At 28.3% G+C, this 16,812-nt stretch overlaps 2 protein-coding genes across 2 annotated transcripts in view; both read left to right on the top strand.

Moving 5' to 3' along the window:
• The first annotated feature begins 993 nt into the window (after positions 1 to 993).
• On the top strand, positions 994 to 7,606 carry LOC136088986 (uncharacterized). Its single transcript, XM_065814332.1, has 6 exons — positions 994 to 1,055; positions 2,882 to 4,481; positions 4,672 to 4,884; positions 4,962 to 6,365; positions 6,449 to 6,485; positions 6,644 to 7,606. The coding sequence occupies exons 2-3, from the start codon at positions 4,100 to 4,102 to the stop codon at positions 4,806 to 4,808; spliced, it is 519 nt and encodes a 172-aa protein (XP_065670404.1). The 5' UTR covers positions 994 to 1,055; positions 2,882 to 4,099; the 3' UTR covers positions 4,809 to 4,884; positions 4,962 to 6,365; positions 6,449 to 6,485; positions 6,644 to 7,606.
• A 3,037-nt stretch (positions 7,607 to 10,643) lies between these two features.
• The window catches only part of LOC100202332 (tolloid-like protein 1), a 24,242-nt gene continuing 18,073 nt past the window's right edge, over positions 10,644 to 16,812 (top strand). The window contains exon 1 of the mRNA XM_065814331.1: positions 10,644 to 11,172. Coding sequence (XP_065670403.1) covers positions 10,916 to 11,172 — 257 coding nt within the window. The 5' untranslated portion in view covers positions 10,644 to 10,915. The remainder of the gene's footprint in view (positions 11,173 to 16,812) is intronic.

Genomic DNA, 16,812 nt, shown 5'->3' with positions numbered 1-16,812 from the left:
AATGTCAAGAGCGATGGCCTTAACCTCTCCACCTTTATCTAATTCACGATAAAACCTATCTGTTATTACTGTTAGCAAATCAGCTGTAGAACGAGAAGATCAAAATCCATGTTGATGGTCAGAAAGTAAGTTATTAGATTCAAGATGAGAAATTAAGTGTTTGTTAATTAAAGATTCAAAAACCTTGATTATGATAGGAAGAAGACTAATGGGACGGTAGTTAAACGAATCAGATCACTCTCCAGAATTTTCGAAAATAGGAGTAACAGATGCCGTTTTCCAACAGGCTGGAAAACAAGACTCTGATAAGCACTTGTTGAATAGTTTTGAGAGTATAGACGACAGCTCCAGTTTTGAGAGTATAGATGACAGCTCCAGCTTTGAGAGTATAGACGACAGAGTATAGACGACAGTTTTGAGAGTATAGACGACAGTTTTAAGAGTATAGACATCATTTATTATTATATTTTACACACATATATAAATATGTTTATATTTTTATGCAGAATTAAAGAAAAATTTTAGATCAAATTTTGGCCACTGTTGTAGCTTTACTAATTTTACTACATCGAAAAATAAAATTTTCGCTTAAGAAACCCGAGTTTTTATTGGATTTTGTCTCTCATGTTCATAAATTTTTGTAAGAATGTCAAACATTTCGCAGCCTAGCTACTTAATTTTGACTGGGAGTGAAATAAAATGGCAAAATATATGTCGCAACTGTAGCAAAATCCTGTTTGTCATGTTTTCAAACAACTCTAAGCTTACCCCCGTGCATTTATTATATCGAATACCTATTTTGTGTCATCTTTTTATTAACAAGGAGGTATTATATAAGAACTAAAAGTTATCAACCGAGAACCTGTAGCAAGTGTAGCAAAAAACCAAAATTATACTTGCGTGAATCAATATTACTATATATACAGTTAAAAAACTTTTTTTAATGAAAGAAATGGATCTGTATCAATAGGTACGCGTAAATTCGGATTTTACGGAGCCGTTTTTTCGGCCAAATTCTGTGACACGTTTTTTCAAGTTTGTTGAAAAGTTGCATGGTATGAACTTGTTTTGCTCTGTTATTTTTTAGAAATATGTATCAACATAGATAGTTTTTGAATACTAGAATTATGGAACTTTAATTTTTCATGGACTTTTTTGAGTTAAAATTTTATTTATTATGAATTTATTGTTGTTAAAAATTAACTTGTTTTTTGAACATCAAGTATATATGGAAGGAATGCTGGTTCATTTTTCTAATATTTTCTCTCAACTTTAAAAACCTTTTTTCTTACTACCTGCCAAATTTCATTGAAAAAAAAGCATACTCAGGCACCTTAATACTATACTCCAATTAGGTAAAAATTTGCTTGTTTCTATGACATCGAGTATATCGAAGGAATGCTGGTTTATTTTTTTGATATATTCTCTCAACTTTAAAAATCTTTTTTCTTACTATATCATATTTCTATATATATTTCTATATATATTTCTATATATATTTCTATATATATTTCTATATATATATATATATATATATATACATTTTTTTTTTTTTCTTTTTTTTCTGTTAATTCACCTCCCAAGGCCCAGAAGGCCACTACAGACGAGGAGGTTACTTAATTGTGGTTATAACCCTCTCTCAACTCTACAACTCCGAAACACGAACCTTGACAAACAAGGCCGCTGCGCAGAGAAAATATATATATATATATATATATATATATATATATATATATATATATATTTTCTCTACATAATATATTTATACATACATATAATACATAATACATAATATATAAAATCATAACCCCGTCTCCGGGGTTATGATTTTATATATTATGTATTATGTATTATATGTATGTATAACATTGAGTTAAACCAACCAACTTCTCAGTTTTGACTCATAAAGCTGTTGACCTTCTGTTTTCATATTGACCTGCGTTTTTACTTTTATTTTTGTCAATCAATGACAATTTAAGTACATTAAATTTGAGTAGACACTTTTTTAAATGAAATTCTTTGCTTTTGAGGATGTTCCAAAACATTTTCAATATTTTCTTTGCTCTTGTTTTGCGAGAAGTGTTCATTTATGGAAATAGAAGTGAATTTAAAGTGATATAGCCGAGTATAAGCAATGCGACGACAAGCAAAGATAAGTTAAAACAATTTTCCCTGTGCAGAAACTTATTTTTTAAGTGCATGCCAAATTTTATTAAAAAATATTATGTAGCAGACACCTTATTATTTGTTGCAGCATAGGTACTTAGATTTAACTTTTTCCGGGGAATAAAGGTAGGCAGAGGGGGGCTAACAATGAACTTTTTCAAAAGATTGTTGTTAGCCCCCCTCCTCCTATATGTATATTTATATAATAATATATAATAACAATAATAATAATAATAATAGTAATAATAATAATAATAATATATATATATATATATATTTATGTGTCTATAATAGATTTGAAAATGATATATAATGATAATAATTATTATAATTATAATTATTATATAGTAATATTTTATTGTTACTTTCATTACTTATTAAGAATAAAATTTAAAAATAAATTTATCATAATAAAAAGGATATGCAAGTTGGTTATAATTAGTGAGTGAGATATCACTCATAGACTATTATAATACAATGTCATCAGTATCATATCATAGTTGATAGATTATAGGTGATATATCACCAGATGATAACCATTTGGTTATAAAGCTTATAATTATTATCATGATAAATTATTTTAAGCCATTGGTAAAGTTAACTCATGATTGATTAAACTCAATATTTATTGCATACAAATGATATCAATTAAACGTTTTTGCTTAAAACAGAAAAAAGTAACCAATTTTCACTGGAAATTCTTTTTTCATTTTAGAAATAACTTTATGTGACATTGTATGGTATCATGGGTCCAAAAAAGAATATCTGTGTGTTTCGTGGTGCAGCAAAAAACCATTTAGAATCAAACTTTGCATTGCTTTTGCAGGTAGATAACAATTGTAAAAATGGGCATATTCTGTTTGTATTCGTTAACAATAATGAATCACATCAATTAACAATTGAGCAAGTCAATAAACTTTATGGCTTCAATATTTGCTATAGTCAAACTAAATTTCTTGTTAATGTATGAAAAAAATGGGCTTGCAATTTTTTAAGAGATTCGAAACGTTTTGTTGACTTCTGCAACAAGCCTTTCATTTGTCAAGCAACAACATTGCCAGCAACACAATCATTTCAGTCAACCCCAAATTCAAGTGAAGTTGTTTTATCTTTGTCAGTTGCCTCATCTCCTAAGCATAATAATATTTTGTCTTTGCCGAATAAAAGAAATCCTTTGTTATCCAGGTTAAGAGCTGACCAGTTGACACCAAGAAAAAAACTTTTAAAACGGAGATTAAGTGTTTTTGCGACTGAAATTGCTACCGAAAAACAAAAGCATAGAGAGGATGTAAAGGTGTTGAAAGAAAAAATTAAAACAAGGCCAAGATTTAAACATCTCAATGAGACTATTGCTCGCAAAGAAAAGACGATTCGAAGTTTGCGCAATAAATTAAAAGTCCAGCGTCTAAACTTACAGCTTTAAATAAGCTTCAAATTTCAAATTTTCTTTTGAAAAAAAAGAGCTGCAATCCACCCAAACAACGCTGTCTACTGAAAAAGTTATCTTACGTCAACAACTTGCCGACAAGAATGTAGAGATTAGTGTCCTGCAAAATGATATGCTTATTTTACAGGAAAAGATAGAGCAAATGCAGCAGAAAATACAAAGCACCAGATGTAAAAAAGTTCACTCATTTGATATTAGGGCACTTATTTATGACATGCTGGAATGTCAAGTTCCTACACACAGTGTGCCCCAACTTCTTCATAAAGTTGGAGAATATTTTGGGTATAGATTTAGTGACATTCCGCATCGCAAAACCCAGCTCACGCATTATCTGTGGAGCAGATAATGCGTGAGCTGGGTATTATTTCAGAACTCCAGGCTGCTGAGATAGCATTCTCAACAAAAAATTAGACTCTTGGCTTTGATGCCACAACCCAGGAGGGTGTTCATGTTAATGTTGTGCACTTAACAACTGAATCTTCATGCATGGTTGTAGCCATTGATCAGCTTGCTGGTGGTACGGCTTATGACTATATGAGTCATATTACAAAGTCTGTGGATAATCTTGCTAAGTTGTATAGTGACTTTTACCAGGAACAATATACTGATGTACGAAGTACCATTATCAGTAACACAATGAGTGACAGAGTGACAGTGGACCATGCAACTATAACAAAGTTAAACGCTTTTTGGCAGAAATCTCTTAATGAACTTAATTGTCACCTTCACCCATTGGATACAATCACTTCTGCTTGCAAGTCGTCACTTCAAGCTTTGGAAACTTCAAAAGGGAAGCTTTTTGGTAGAGATTGTTTTGGAGCAAACATTGTTGTTCAGTTAAATAAACTCCGTTACAAAGATGGTAAAGGTAAATAAATATGATAAACTCTTATCATATTTTTACTATAACGATGTTTTCTTAATAATTTTGAATTATTTTATTTCAAGTTGTTATTTTTAATTTAAATCTGAACATAATAAATGTGTTAACATACTTGTTTCAAATTTGCAAATAAGTTCTTTGCATTGCACTTTTGGTTTTAGTTTTATTTTTATAGGTAATCCAAAAAGCTTTGTCACCTTTTTGAACGAGCATGGTCTTCCTAGAGGACTTATACCACGCTATAGGGGAAATCGGTTGCACATACTTTTTCATATGTGTGGAATTTTAGTACATCACTACCATAAACTTTAGAGTTTTCTTTTTTCTGGAGTAATGTTATGTGGAGGACTGAGAATTAGTCTTTTCCAAGACTTTACATCTGAAACAGGTTAGATGTTATGGTGGATTAATAATTAAAATGTTTGGTTCTTTTTTTTTTTTATGGCATATTTTATTTAATTTTAGGTATATGCGAGATGTGTGCCCTAGGTTTAATTGGAAAGTTAGTGACTGGTCCCTGGATGAAAAAATTCTCTGTTGTACCAGGACTTGACTACTTGTCTGGCATCCAAGTGATCAAAAATGTTTGCAATGCACTTGTTGAAAGCAGCACAAAGGCTCTTTCCCTTATTCACAGAAAAACAGACGTTTTTGGAGGTGATCTCAATGATCCAGTTTTTCAATCACTTATAGACTTTTGCCCAAGGACTGACAAAATAAGAGACGCATTAGCCAGCTGTCTAAATGCTATCATAAGTGTTATTAAACGTCAGTATGAGCGATAGTTTACTATGACCTTAACTGACCAACTCAAGTCCCAGACATTATCAGCACGTCCAAATAATATTGACTGTGAAGAGCTTGTGGGTATGTTTAGTGCTGCAAAGCAAAAAGCTCCAAATACCACAATTTGTTATTTGTCATCAAAAATTCGCGCATGCAAGAATAAGACTACTGATTTTCTTTCTAAAAAACCAACTGATATACGAAATAAATTGATAGCCTGGTCTATCTCCTCAGCAGGTAAAAAGCGCTTAGCAAACATACAATGCCATGAAGAAACGAAGGCAGAATTGATTAAACGCATGGGTAAAAAGATTCAAAATAAGGAAGAGAAAGAAAGAAGAAAAGTGGAAAAATATTAAAAAAATGCATGCCTCTACAGGTAAAACAACTCTTCCCAGATCTGGAAAATAATGAAACTGCAGATATTGAAGACATTCTCAATGGAGATGCTGTTAGAAAGGTATATGCCACATGTGGTATGATGCTGACACAAAAAGCCAAAATATGTACTATTGCAGGCTTCTTAGCATTAAAAAAAAAAAAAAAAATGCTTTTTATATAGTTTCCTATTGGAAACCAAATGAAAACAAGGGCTATGATGCTGTTGAATACAATATGAGCAAATATCAGTTATTCGCAGACATCATAAGCGGTGATTTGATGTTATCATAAGCAAATTGTGTGCAAATAGGTAGTAAAAAGGTATATGTTAATGTAAGTAATAACATAGTTTATATACTTGCATTAATAAATTTCATTTACAGATGTGGATCTTTTTATTAGATCTATTTTACTCTTTCACACACACACACCCCCATCCGATCCTTTTTTGTATGCTTATAAAAGGATATTTTTTTAAATTCATTAATTGTATATATCAGTTCTTATTTCAGGTAGTTGGGTAGTTACCAATATCTAATAATGTTGATTAGGTTGCGAAGTGAGCACCATTTACATGAACACCCTCTTGGGAAACAGGAAAGATCACTTCAAGTTAAACTTAACTATTTACTTGACTTGTCACAAATATGTTGATGATGATGTTGGTGATACACAGATGCTAATGCATTAACAAGACAAAATGTTAGTGTTAAGTCATTTTATTTAACCAATATTCCTTAAACATATTTTATATTATAATCTATTTTAATGTATTTTATTTCAAGTATTATGGTGAGTAGTTGCTCAAGAAAACATTAAAAGGTTGGCTTTTTTTATTCATCAATAATTTTTCTATTTAAATAATAAAATGTGTTATACATCAGAAGTTCTTATTATATTGATTTAATAGTTTTAATTGATTCCTTTATGGTTTGGTTATAATAAGATCATTATTTTTTTAACTTTTATTTTTATGTCAGCAAACATTGAGGGATCAACTTGCTTCTATTGATGTTTCTATTTAAAGGAAAATTATGTTATGCATCAGAAGTTAAGTTATTTTGATTTATTTTTACCCTAGAGCTTACCAGATATATTTTATTTATCATTGCAAGGTTTCAACTAAGAGCTTGTAGAGCTTTGTTTCTATGAATGTTGATGTCTTAATAAGACAAGAAAATAGTTAAATTATATTTATACATATTATTTACATTATATTTATTAGTGCAGTAGTAACAGTTAGGTATTTATTAATCAGGATATTTGACTTATTTTGCCTTGATGATTGTGTATTATATTTTTTCAGAGATCTATTTTATTTTAGATACCGTTTAATAGTGTTTAATCTATGGACTAAAGAATCGACTTTTTATCTCTTAGCATGTCAATGATCAATGGTAAAAGGAAAATTTGCACCTTGTTCGCATTATAAAGTATAAATCTTCACACACAAAAAAGGCTATTTTCATAGCCACAATTCTGTTAAAAATATTATTAAGCAAATGGGAAAATAATTGTTTAAGTGTAATTTTTTTTTATCTACTAATTATATTTACAAGCAAATAACTATTTACATTTGATTGGCGTATTTATGTTATTGGAGTAGAATAGTAATCTATTTTAGAAGAGGGGTATATATCGAAAGAGATATGGAAACGCAAGTGCAATTGCGTAAGTCCCTCTATTTTTTAAGGCCCCACCAATACTAAATACACGTCTGTTTTTTAAGAAGGTAATTCAAAAATTTTTGTGGAACGGGGTAACATTTTAAAACTATAACTGCAGTGAAAAGGGGGCAGAAATAAAAATATCAGATAGTCCAGTGTCACGTTTTTCCTATATTCTATATATTTTATACTTGGTAGGATAAAGCGTTTTACTGGTAAATATTTTTGTTTTTAAAATGTACGCAATATTATTATAATCGTTTTTATATGATGTTCGCGATATTTGTTATATACCTTTGTAAATTGATTTTTAAATTTTTTTTATTATATAAGAAATATTATTTTAGTTAAAAAAATTATTGTTATCGCTACTTCAGTAGAATCTCAATAAATATTCCAACCCAAAGAAAATATTGCGCGAGTTTGCAACAAAGTTTTATTACAAAACTACCGTTAACCGAACGTGAAATTATGAAGTTGGTCGCAGTTTTCTTAAGTAATCCTCGTAGTTAAATTTTGATACTAAAACTTGCATAATTTTTTATACAATTGTTCTTTTTTTATGAAATTTTCGCCATTTTAATACTAATTTTTCTCTTTCCAATGATATATAATATATAAATAGTTTAAAATTTTTATGTGCGTACCTACATACTGCGCACGGAGTTTCATCTAACGACGGCAAAAGAAAAAACATTTGTTACCAAAAGAAACCTTTGTTTTAAAAGCCTAGATAAACTTAAAAAGAAGCTTTACGAAGTGCGACTGAAAGATGTCTTTTCCTCAGCATTTTTTCGAATACTTTTCAAAATGTTTATGACAATTTCTGTCCAAAATTAACCACTGAAATAAAAAACAAACAACTTAAAAACCCATTGATGACAAATAATTTGATAAAATCATTAAAAAACAAAACGAAAGCTTTATATAAAATTTTTAAAATCTAAAAAGGAAAATGACAAAAATGCGTACAAATCATATAAAAAGTTTTATCAAAATAATTTGAAACAAGCTGAAACTATTCTAACCAGCTGGATAAAAATAAGTTTGATATCAAGAAAACTTGGTCTATTATAAATGAAGTAACTGGAAGAGAGAAAAGGAAACTCTCTTGCTTACCAAAAAAAAGTAACTATTAACAACAAAACTATAACAAGTGAAAAAAATATATGAAAGAATTTAACAAATAATATAACGGCGCTTCTCTAAAGTGTTTGATACTTGGGAGAGAAACCCGCGACTAGCATATCTAATGAAAAAATAAATAAACATGAATTTAACAAAGCGCTATTTGAACCAAAGCGTAACAAGTCGACGATATTACCAGTAATGTAGCTATCTATGTTATGGATAGTATAGGTAAACCATTATTTTATTTAATAGCATTTTTATTTGAGAATTGTATATTTTCTGATAAATTAAAATCAGCCAAAGTTCGCCCACTTTTTAAAAATGGTGACTGTTCTTCTGTTTGCAACTACCGTCCTATATCACTACTCCCGGTTTTCAAAAATGTTCGAAAGGGTAATTTTTAATAGAATTTATGATTACATGACATTAAATACGCTTTTTTACAAAAACCAATTTGGACTTCAGAGATACTACTTACTGAACATGCTATTATTAAACTTTCCAATAAAGTATCAATGTCCTTTGATAGAGGGGAACAGTACTAGAAGTATTAATCGATCTCTCTAAGGCATTCGATACTGTTGATCACGGAATTTTACTTTCAAAATTAAAGCATTACGGCATTAAAGGCCTAACATGTAAGTGGGTTAAAATTAATCTTTTTAATAGAAAATAGTTTGTTGTCCTGGAGACGTCAGGAGCTCTAGATATTGTTTGCGGAGTCCCACAGGAATCAATATTAGGACCTTTATTATTTTTAATAGATGTTAATAATATGAATAAAAATTCTCATAAAATATCGTCAGTTATGTATGCATACGATGCATCTCCTTTATTTCTGACATGTATGTAAGTATGTTTGTATGAATGCATATATGAGTTTTTATTCTTCACGTAGTATTTTTCAGAAAAATATTATATCGTAAATCTACTAAAGCCATGTGGGCTTTAAATGTTATTGTAAAGAGGCTCTATGAAAAGATTGTGGTGACACCAGTCATCCGTATCTTCGTTGAGCCCCTGTCTGTTTTATATATATTCTTTATGTAACGTAAAAATTCATTGTAATTTTATTATTTTATTTTTATATGAACAGCGAAAGATAAAAAAAAGACCAAAGTAATTGAGGAAATAATTACGTAGTTAATTGAATATAGTTTATTTTATTAATTATTGACTGACTTAATTATTACATTTTTTTTTGTTTTTACCAAAAGTTTTACAACATAATCAAATAAAAACATTACTATCAGATTCAGAAAATAAGACCTTGTTAATCAGTGTTTTTAACATTCACAATCAGTTAATTATTTAAAATTTTAAAAGTTTTGAATTAGTAAATAAAGATTATTTTAAAATGATGCAACATAAAAGACTTTTTTCCTCGAAAATATTTTATGAAACATAAGCATCTTGAAAATCACCTTCTTTGGAGGTGGAGGTGTTACACCCCAACCCCCAAAGAAGGTGATTTTCAAATTATAGTCGGTTATTTTACGAATTTAGTCGGCTAGTCGTGTATTTGACACAAATCAGTCAGATAAATTTAAATTTTGAGAACTTTTTTTTTACGAAGTCAGTCTCAATCCTATTTTAAGGATTCACCCCCCCCCCCTCATTTTATTTGTAGAATCGCCTCTGGTGACAGACTTCAAATAGTGACCAAAAATAAACTAAGATAAAATAAACAAATGAGAAAATTTTCAATAGGTAACATAAGTAACTAATTCGTTTGTTCCACTTGAATGGATTTTAAACACTCATTTGCACACCACCGCAGATTTATTAAAAAAAAATTGTGAACAAAATAAAGATGGAGTTTCTCGCAAATTTAAGAAAATTTTTTGAATGTACATAGATACTGCCATGGGTCAATGGTATTTATTGACCTCGTCCTTGTGACTGTGACATACATAAACATGGAACGTTGAAAAAAAAATTAAATTAGAAAAAATTTAAAACACAATAAAAATACAAAATAAAAATCTATATCACATTTTTTAAAAGTTAAGAATTTTCATTCGAAAATTAGCTCAAATTATATCAAATTATATTTTCTAAGACTTGTATAATGTAAAATGTTTTGCAACAAGCTATCGTCAAGGTTGCTTCTTCCCTCACATTCACCCTTCCCCATTACCCTCCCCAAACTATAAATGAAATGTTTTGATTACTGAAGCATGACTGAAAAATAATTAGCAAAAGTCTGCAAAATTAAAATAGCTTTCCGTTGCGGAGATAAAGCACCAGTTTTTGAAAAACGTTTGCTGTGAGAGACTAAAGGATATAATTTGTATTTACATAATAGATAATTTGTATTTACAGTATTTATTACAATTGTGTGCTAATAGGCTAAATCTTAGCTTGGTTGTTATCTAATTAGGAGTTTAAATAAAATTATGTGTTATAACACGAAAGTGTATGTTCATTAAAGTATACAATTTAAAAAATTAAATGGATAAAGATAAGGTGCTTTTTCTTCAATTGATTGCATGTATTTTCGGTAATGTATGGACAGACTGTGGTCAAACAAAGTTTAATCATTCTAAAGGTGTGATACATAGTCCAGATCATTTTATCAATTCCACGTGTACATACGAAATAGATGTTTCATCAGAGTCTCGATGGGTTCGTCTTAATTGGGATAAATTTGTAATGGATGCGACCATGCCTTATTGTTTAGATGGAGACCATGTTGAAGTTTATATTGGGTATAAGTTTATCCAATTTTTTTTTTACTTTAATAACAATAATAAATAATATATATATAACAAATTTAATCAATAATAATAATTATATATATATATATATATATATATATATATATATATATATATATATATATATATATATATATATATATATATATATATATATATATATATATATATATATATATATATATATATATATATATATATATATATATATATATATATATGTATATATATATTATATATATATATATATATATATATATATATATATATATATATATATATATATATATATATATATATATATATATATATATATATATATATATATTAAGGGTATGACTAAAATGCAAATTTCATTTCTTGGAAATGCATAGCGGCAAAAAATCAACGTTTACTTGTATTAACATAAAATATTATTACTATCTAGTTTTTTTTTTAAATCAATGATATCAACGGTTCAAATATATTTATTATTGAAAAAAGTTTTTGATAGGTATTTATTAGTTATTACTAATTATTCTTCATTTTATTTATAATTTAATAACAATAATCATCATTTTGTTTATTTTTTTTAGATATGGCATATCGTATAGCTTCAAGAAATGTTAATAAAAACATATCTGTGTGGTCCAAAAAATGAATACATTTTGAAAAAGCAGTCAAACAACGAAAAAAAATTTAAGTAGTTGAGGAAAATTTGAGCAAGCATAGCAAAATACCAGCAAAACATAGCAAAAGAAAATTACAATACTTGGTAGATATTTATTTCTTGCTACTGAAATCAAGTCCAAAACCGAACAATGTAAATTCATAGCAAAGGAGTTACAAGCACTATGGGCAAAATTCAGTTCATAAATAATTGATTTATCAGAAAAGATCAGATGGCGACATAAAATCTTTATTCTCACCATTACTTGATCTTACTAATGTGCAAGGAGTTTAACTGAGTACAGAAGGCAAAAATTTCTATAAGTTGCAGATATTTTCTAATGGAGATATTGGCTATTCAATGACAAAACAAGTCCAAAAGAGTCAATTCATCCATCGAAATGACAAGCTCTATTAACTGGTTTGCCTTGGAAACCTTTAACATCATGTGCTGTCTTCTCAGATTCCACTGAATCATCAAGCAAGTCATCCAGTGAAGGAGATCGGGACTATAATACTGCCAAATGCCGGACAAGTAAATGGTGCTTACCATTCTACTAAAAGTGCATCAATTTGGTAACAAAGATAAACTTATCAACAAAAAAAGCATCTAAAGTTATGGATATTCTGAAAAAAGACGGTTACACAGTTCTAATGTCTTCTCAATCTGGTTTGTACTAAGCTTGATATAAAGAGGCAGAATTTTTATCCAAACATTTCAAGTTTTCCCTTTGTAATTATGTGTGGTGTTTGCTTTTTGAAAGTAAACATCTGGAAGGAAAAAAAGGAAATTGTTGTCTATAGAACTGTATGCATGAAATTTGATTTGCTGTTCTCTCACTAAAAAATGGAAAAACTGACGCAATACATGGTCTGACAAGCTGACACAATACATGGTCACAATACAATCTCTGTTCTAACAATATATGAAGTATTGGAGGCCATTAAGATAATTATATGTGATACAGTGAACACAAATACAGGCTCCAAAAATGGTATTTTTGTGAAAATCTAAAAATATTGCATGCAACAGTACGGAGCCAGTCCCCAGTACATTGGATGTCATCATCACATTTTAAACAGAGTTTTATGGCTTGCAATGGATGCAGGACTTATGAGTCCAACTTATTCTCCAAACTTTTGTACTCGTTCATTTCTGAAATCACCACAAAGTATAAAGATTTGAAAAAAAAATTATTTTCTCAAATGAATACACCAGAATTACCAGACGTAAATTTGGGGTGGCGTGATGACATGAAATTCTTGTACTACTTGTCACAAGTGTTCATATATTATGAAAAGAATTACAAATTCCCCAAGCAGGCCTTCTAGGGAAGTAATTTTTTAAGACAACTTGACAGCATTTTTTTAAGTAAGGGTTTTGAGAATTTGCAAAAAATACGATCTCTGTTTATATAATATATATTTAAGCTATAATAAAGCTATAAGAAATTAGATAATAAGCAATAAAGCTATAAGAAATTAGAAAGAATAAAACAGCAATACTCAAAAAAAGAAAACAAAGACTATACGAATAGAAAATCTAAAAAAAATAATATTATAAAAAATGAAAAAAAAATAATATCCCTAAATATTTTACTGTTTTTATTTTCCTATTTTTAAAGCGTTTGTTATATTCCACTACCAAAATTGATTGAAGTCAAGGAAAAAAGCACATAAGAATATTTAAAGAAATAAAAACATTTTTTGATATACAATTTCTTTGCAACTTTTTTTTGCTAAACTTTACTGTTTTTATCAATGCACAGGAAAGCAAGAAAACTAATTGCTATTTATTTGTAAAAATTTTTAAAGAAACATTTAAATATAAAATATTTGGTTGTTTTCACTACCCCCATTAATAGTCTCCACATTTGTTGGATTATCTAAATTGTGCAGTTAAACCCAATAGTTTATTTCCGGATGAACTATTATTATTGACAATCCTCCAAAAGCTTGTGTGTTAGTGCGTTGTTAGTTTACTGAACTTTTTAACAATTTTTTTAAGAACCTATTTAAAACTTTTTTTTAAGTTTTTAAATACATTTTTTCAAACAAAGTAACTGTTATGTTCGTAATATCTAGTAATTTTATTTCCTGGGAAGAGTTGCCAATGTTTATTTTTAAAAATTACCAGCAATGAGTGCTCAACACATAGTTATCAATTCACAGAATTATGAAAGTGTTTCAATAAACATTGGTAGCAGGAAGATTCTGCCATAGAAAAAAACAATCGTTCTGTAGAGAGAGCTGTTCATGTGATGCTAGACCTTCTTCCTATGTGTAAGACTGCTGCCAACCTGACCAACTAATTGTACTAATTGATTACATTGTTGTGTATTAAAAACATTGTATTTAGTATTATTTTTATAACTATAGAATGACGAAGACGTGTAAGGGGGGGGGGGGGGAGTGCAACTGAAAAAAGTTAGTTTTATCAACAGTTTTTTTTTTTTTAATAGTCAAATTTTAGTTTTAATTGACTGAGTCCCAAATCTACCAACTTACCGACAGAAACCAACAGAATATTGTAAATATGGGGTAGGATGGGTAGTAAGTGAGTGGGGTTGATATTTGACCGGGGATGGGTTTGATAAAATATAGCTGGGGCTGGGTTTGTGGCCAGGGCTGCATAAACATTTATACATCCTAAAGTATATTTTTTTAATTCAAAATTCATGTTATATTTTGTATACATATGCATATATAAACATCATTATGATCAACATGATCATCATTACCATCATCATGACCACCATCATTATCATCATCAGGCTTTAGCCTTCCTCCTTTATGCTGTTTCTTTAATATAAACAATCTAGAGCATTTTCATTTCTTAGTTAAAGCTTATTAATACAATATGTAAGCCACTCTCTTTAAGTTTTCTTACTTCTACCACTACCATTTTCTCTTGAAGCTGCTACTTTTCTACATGCTGATACCTAAATCACTTTAATCTTTTCTAACAAACGTTGTTCTATACAAAGTTTTTCTCTAATCTGTCTAAGATGCCTCTTTTTCTAGAGTCATATCATACATCCATTTGATGATCTTCTCTTTTGGCAAATACTACACCATATAAATACTAAAGTTTATATAAATATGAAAGGATATTGTATGCCAGGATCTAAATAAATAGCAAACATATATGTTTATATCCATAATATGTATGCATAAAGCGTATCTTGGAAGCTTTTTTTCCTTCTGGAATAAAATTTGGAAGCTTTCATTCCTTCTCTTCTATTTTAAGTCAAGCCTCATTCATATTTTTTACCATCTTGAGCAGTTGCATTATTAAATATTATTAATCCTTTTTTTTTCATCTTTTTTACAAGAACATCTCTCTTAAGAACAAATATCCTTTATTATTCCAAGAAGCCAATGTAAAAAGGTCCTGTCAGATGTTAAGCTCTATTATTCTCAGTTTACTAAATCTTGTATCTTACCTCAGATGTTAGGTTCTAGAGACTTTTAGTTAGACTTAGAAGTAAGTCTAACATTTAATCTCTAATTGATGGATCTTTTCCCCAGAATAAATCATAGTTATTTGCAATCTTACTCTAATTTGACTCTTGATCCAAATGACCATACTCTTCCTGCCAGTTGAACAGATTAATTCATTGTTAAACATCCAAATCGCTCTGGCTTCCAATCCTAATGTTAATTCTTAATTAAACACTTATACAGTTTGTGCTCCAGAATAGATTTCCATCATAGTCTTAAAAGTGTTCTCCAGAACTCTCTTCAATTTTTGCTAAACTTTAAAAAAATGCTAAGTAAGTGGTTCCAATTTTTCAAAACTCTAGAAAACACTTGGATACTTTTGTTTTTACTATTATTTTTATTATTTTTAAAGATTATGATTTAAACTTTGATATTGTAATTCATTTTATAAATCATCAGATAAACTAGAAAAATAAAGCACAATAAAGTACGATATAATTATTAAAAAACACCCGGTAATCACAACAGTCTTAAGGAATTTAGTAGTGATCAAATATTTTAAATAAAAGAAATTGTTAAATAAGATATATAATATTTTTATATCTTATTTAAATCTTATGCAATATTTTCTTATAAATTAAATGCTCATAACTCTTTTGCAGATTTATATATATATATATATATATATATATATATATATATATATATATATATATATATATATATATCAACTTGTTTCTCCGCGCAGCAGCCTTGTTCGTCGAGGTTCGTGTTTCGGAGTTATAGAGTTGAGAGAGGGTTATAACCACTATTAAGTAGCCTCCTCATCTGTAGTGGCCTTCTTGGCCTTGAGGAGGTGAATAACAACAAAAAAACAAAATATATATATATATATATATATATATATATATATATATATGTAAAAAAAAAAAAAAAAAAATATTTTAAAACATTTAATGAAATATTTTAAAATATTCTTTATTATTATTTTTATTATCAATTAATTAATTTGTAATTTAAAACATTTAAATTTTTTAAATAAATAGTTTCTTAAACTTTTCCCCTAAACAAAAATTGATATTAAAGTTTCATACAATGCACAAATATCTTTAGCATAGTTTTTTATTGGACCCTTAGTAATATATACTTTTTTCTTATAACTTTTTTTTTAATTTATAATCCTTAAATTACCTGGTGTTTAAAAAACAATTAATTTAAAGATATGTAAATAATAATTGATAAAGATATGCAAGTTTTGACTGTTATTTATTGCAGTTGAAAATTTATTGTTTTTTCATTAGTTTTTGCAATATGATAAGTTGACCATTTCATTAAAACATTGTTAATGGTTTTTAATAGACTAAGAATTTAATGACCAGAAATACTTCTGGATATTGCAATATGCAGTCACTTAATTCAAGGCTTGTGTGTGTATATATATATATATATATATATATATATATATATATATATATATATATATATATATATATATATATATATATATATATATATATATATATATATATATATATATAT

The sequence above is a fragment of the Hydra vulgaris genome, chromosome 12 (genome assembly GCF_038396675.1).
Source record: "Hydra vulgaris chromosome 12, alternate assembly HydraT2T_AEP".
Classification (NCBI taxonomy): Eukaryota; Metazoa; Cnidaria; class Hydrozoa; order Anthoathecata; family Hydridae; genus Hydra; species Hydra vulgaris.
This window is presented reverse-complemented; position numbering and strand designations above follow the sequence as displayed.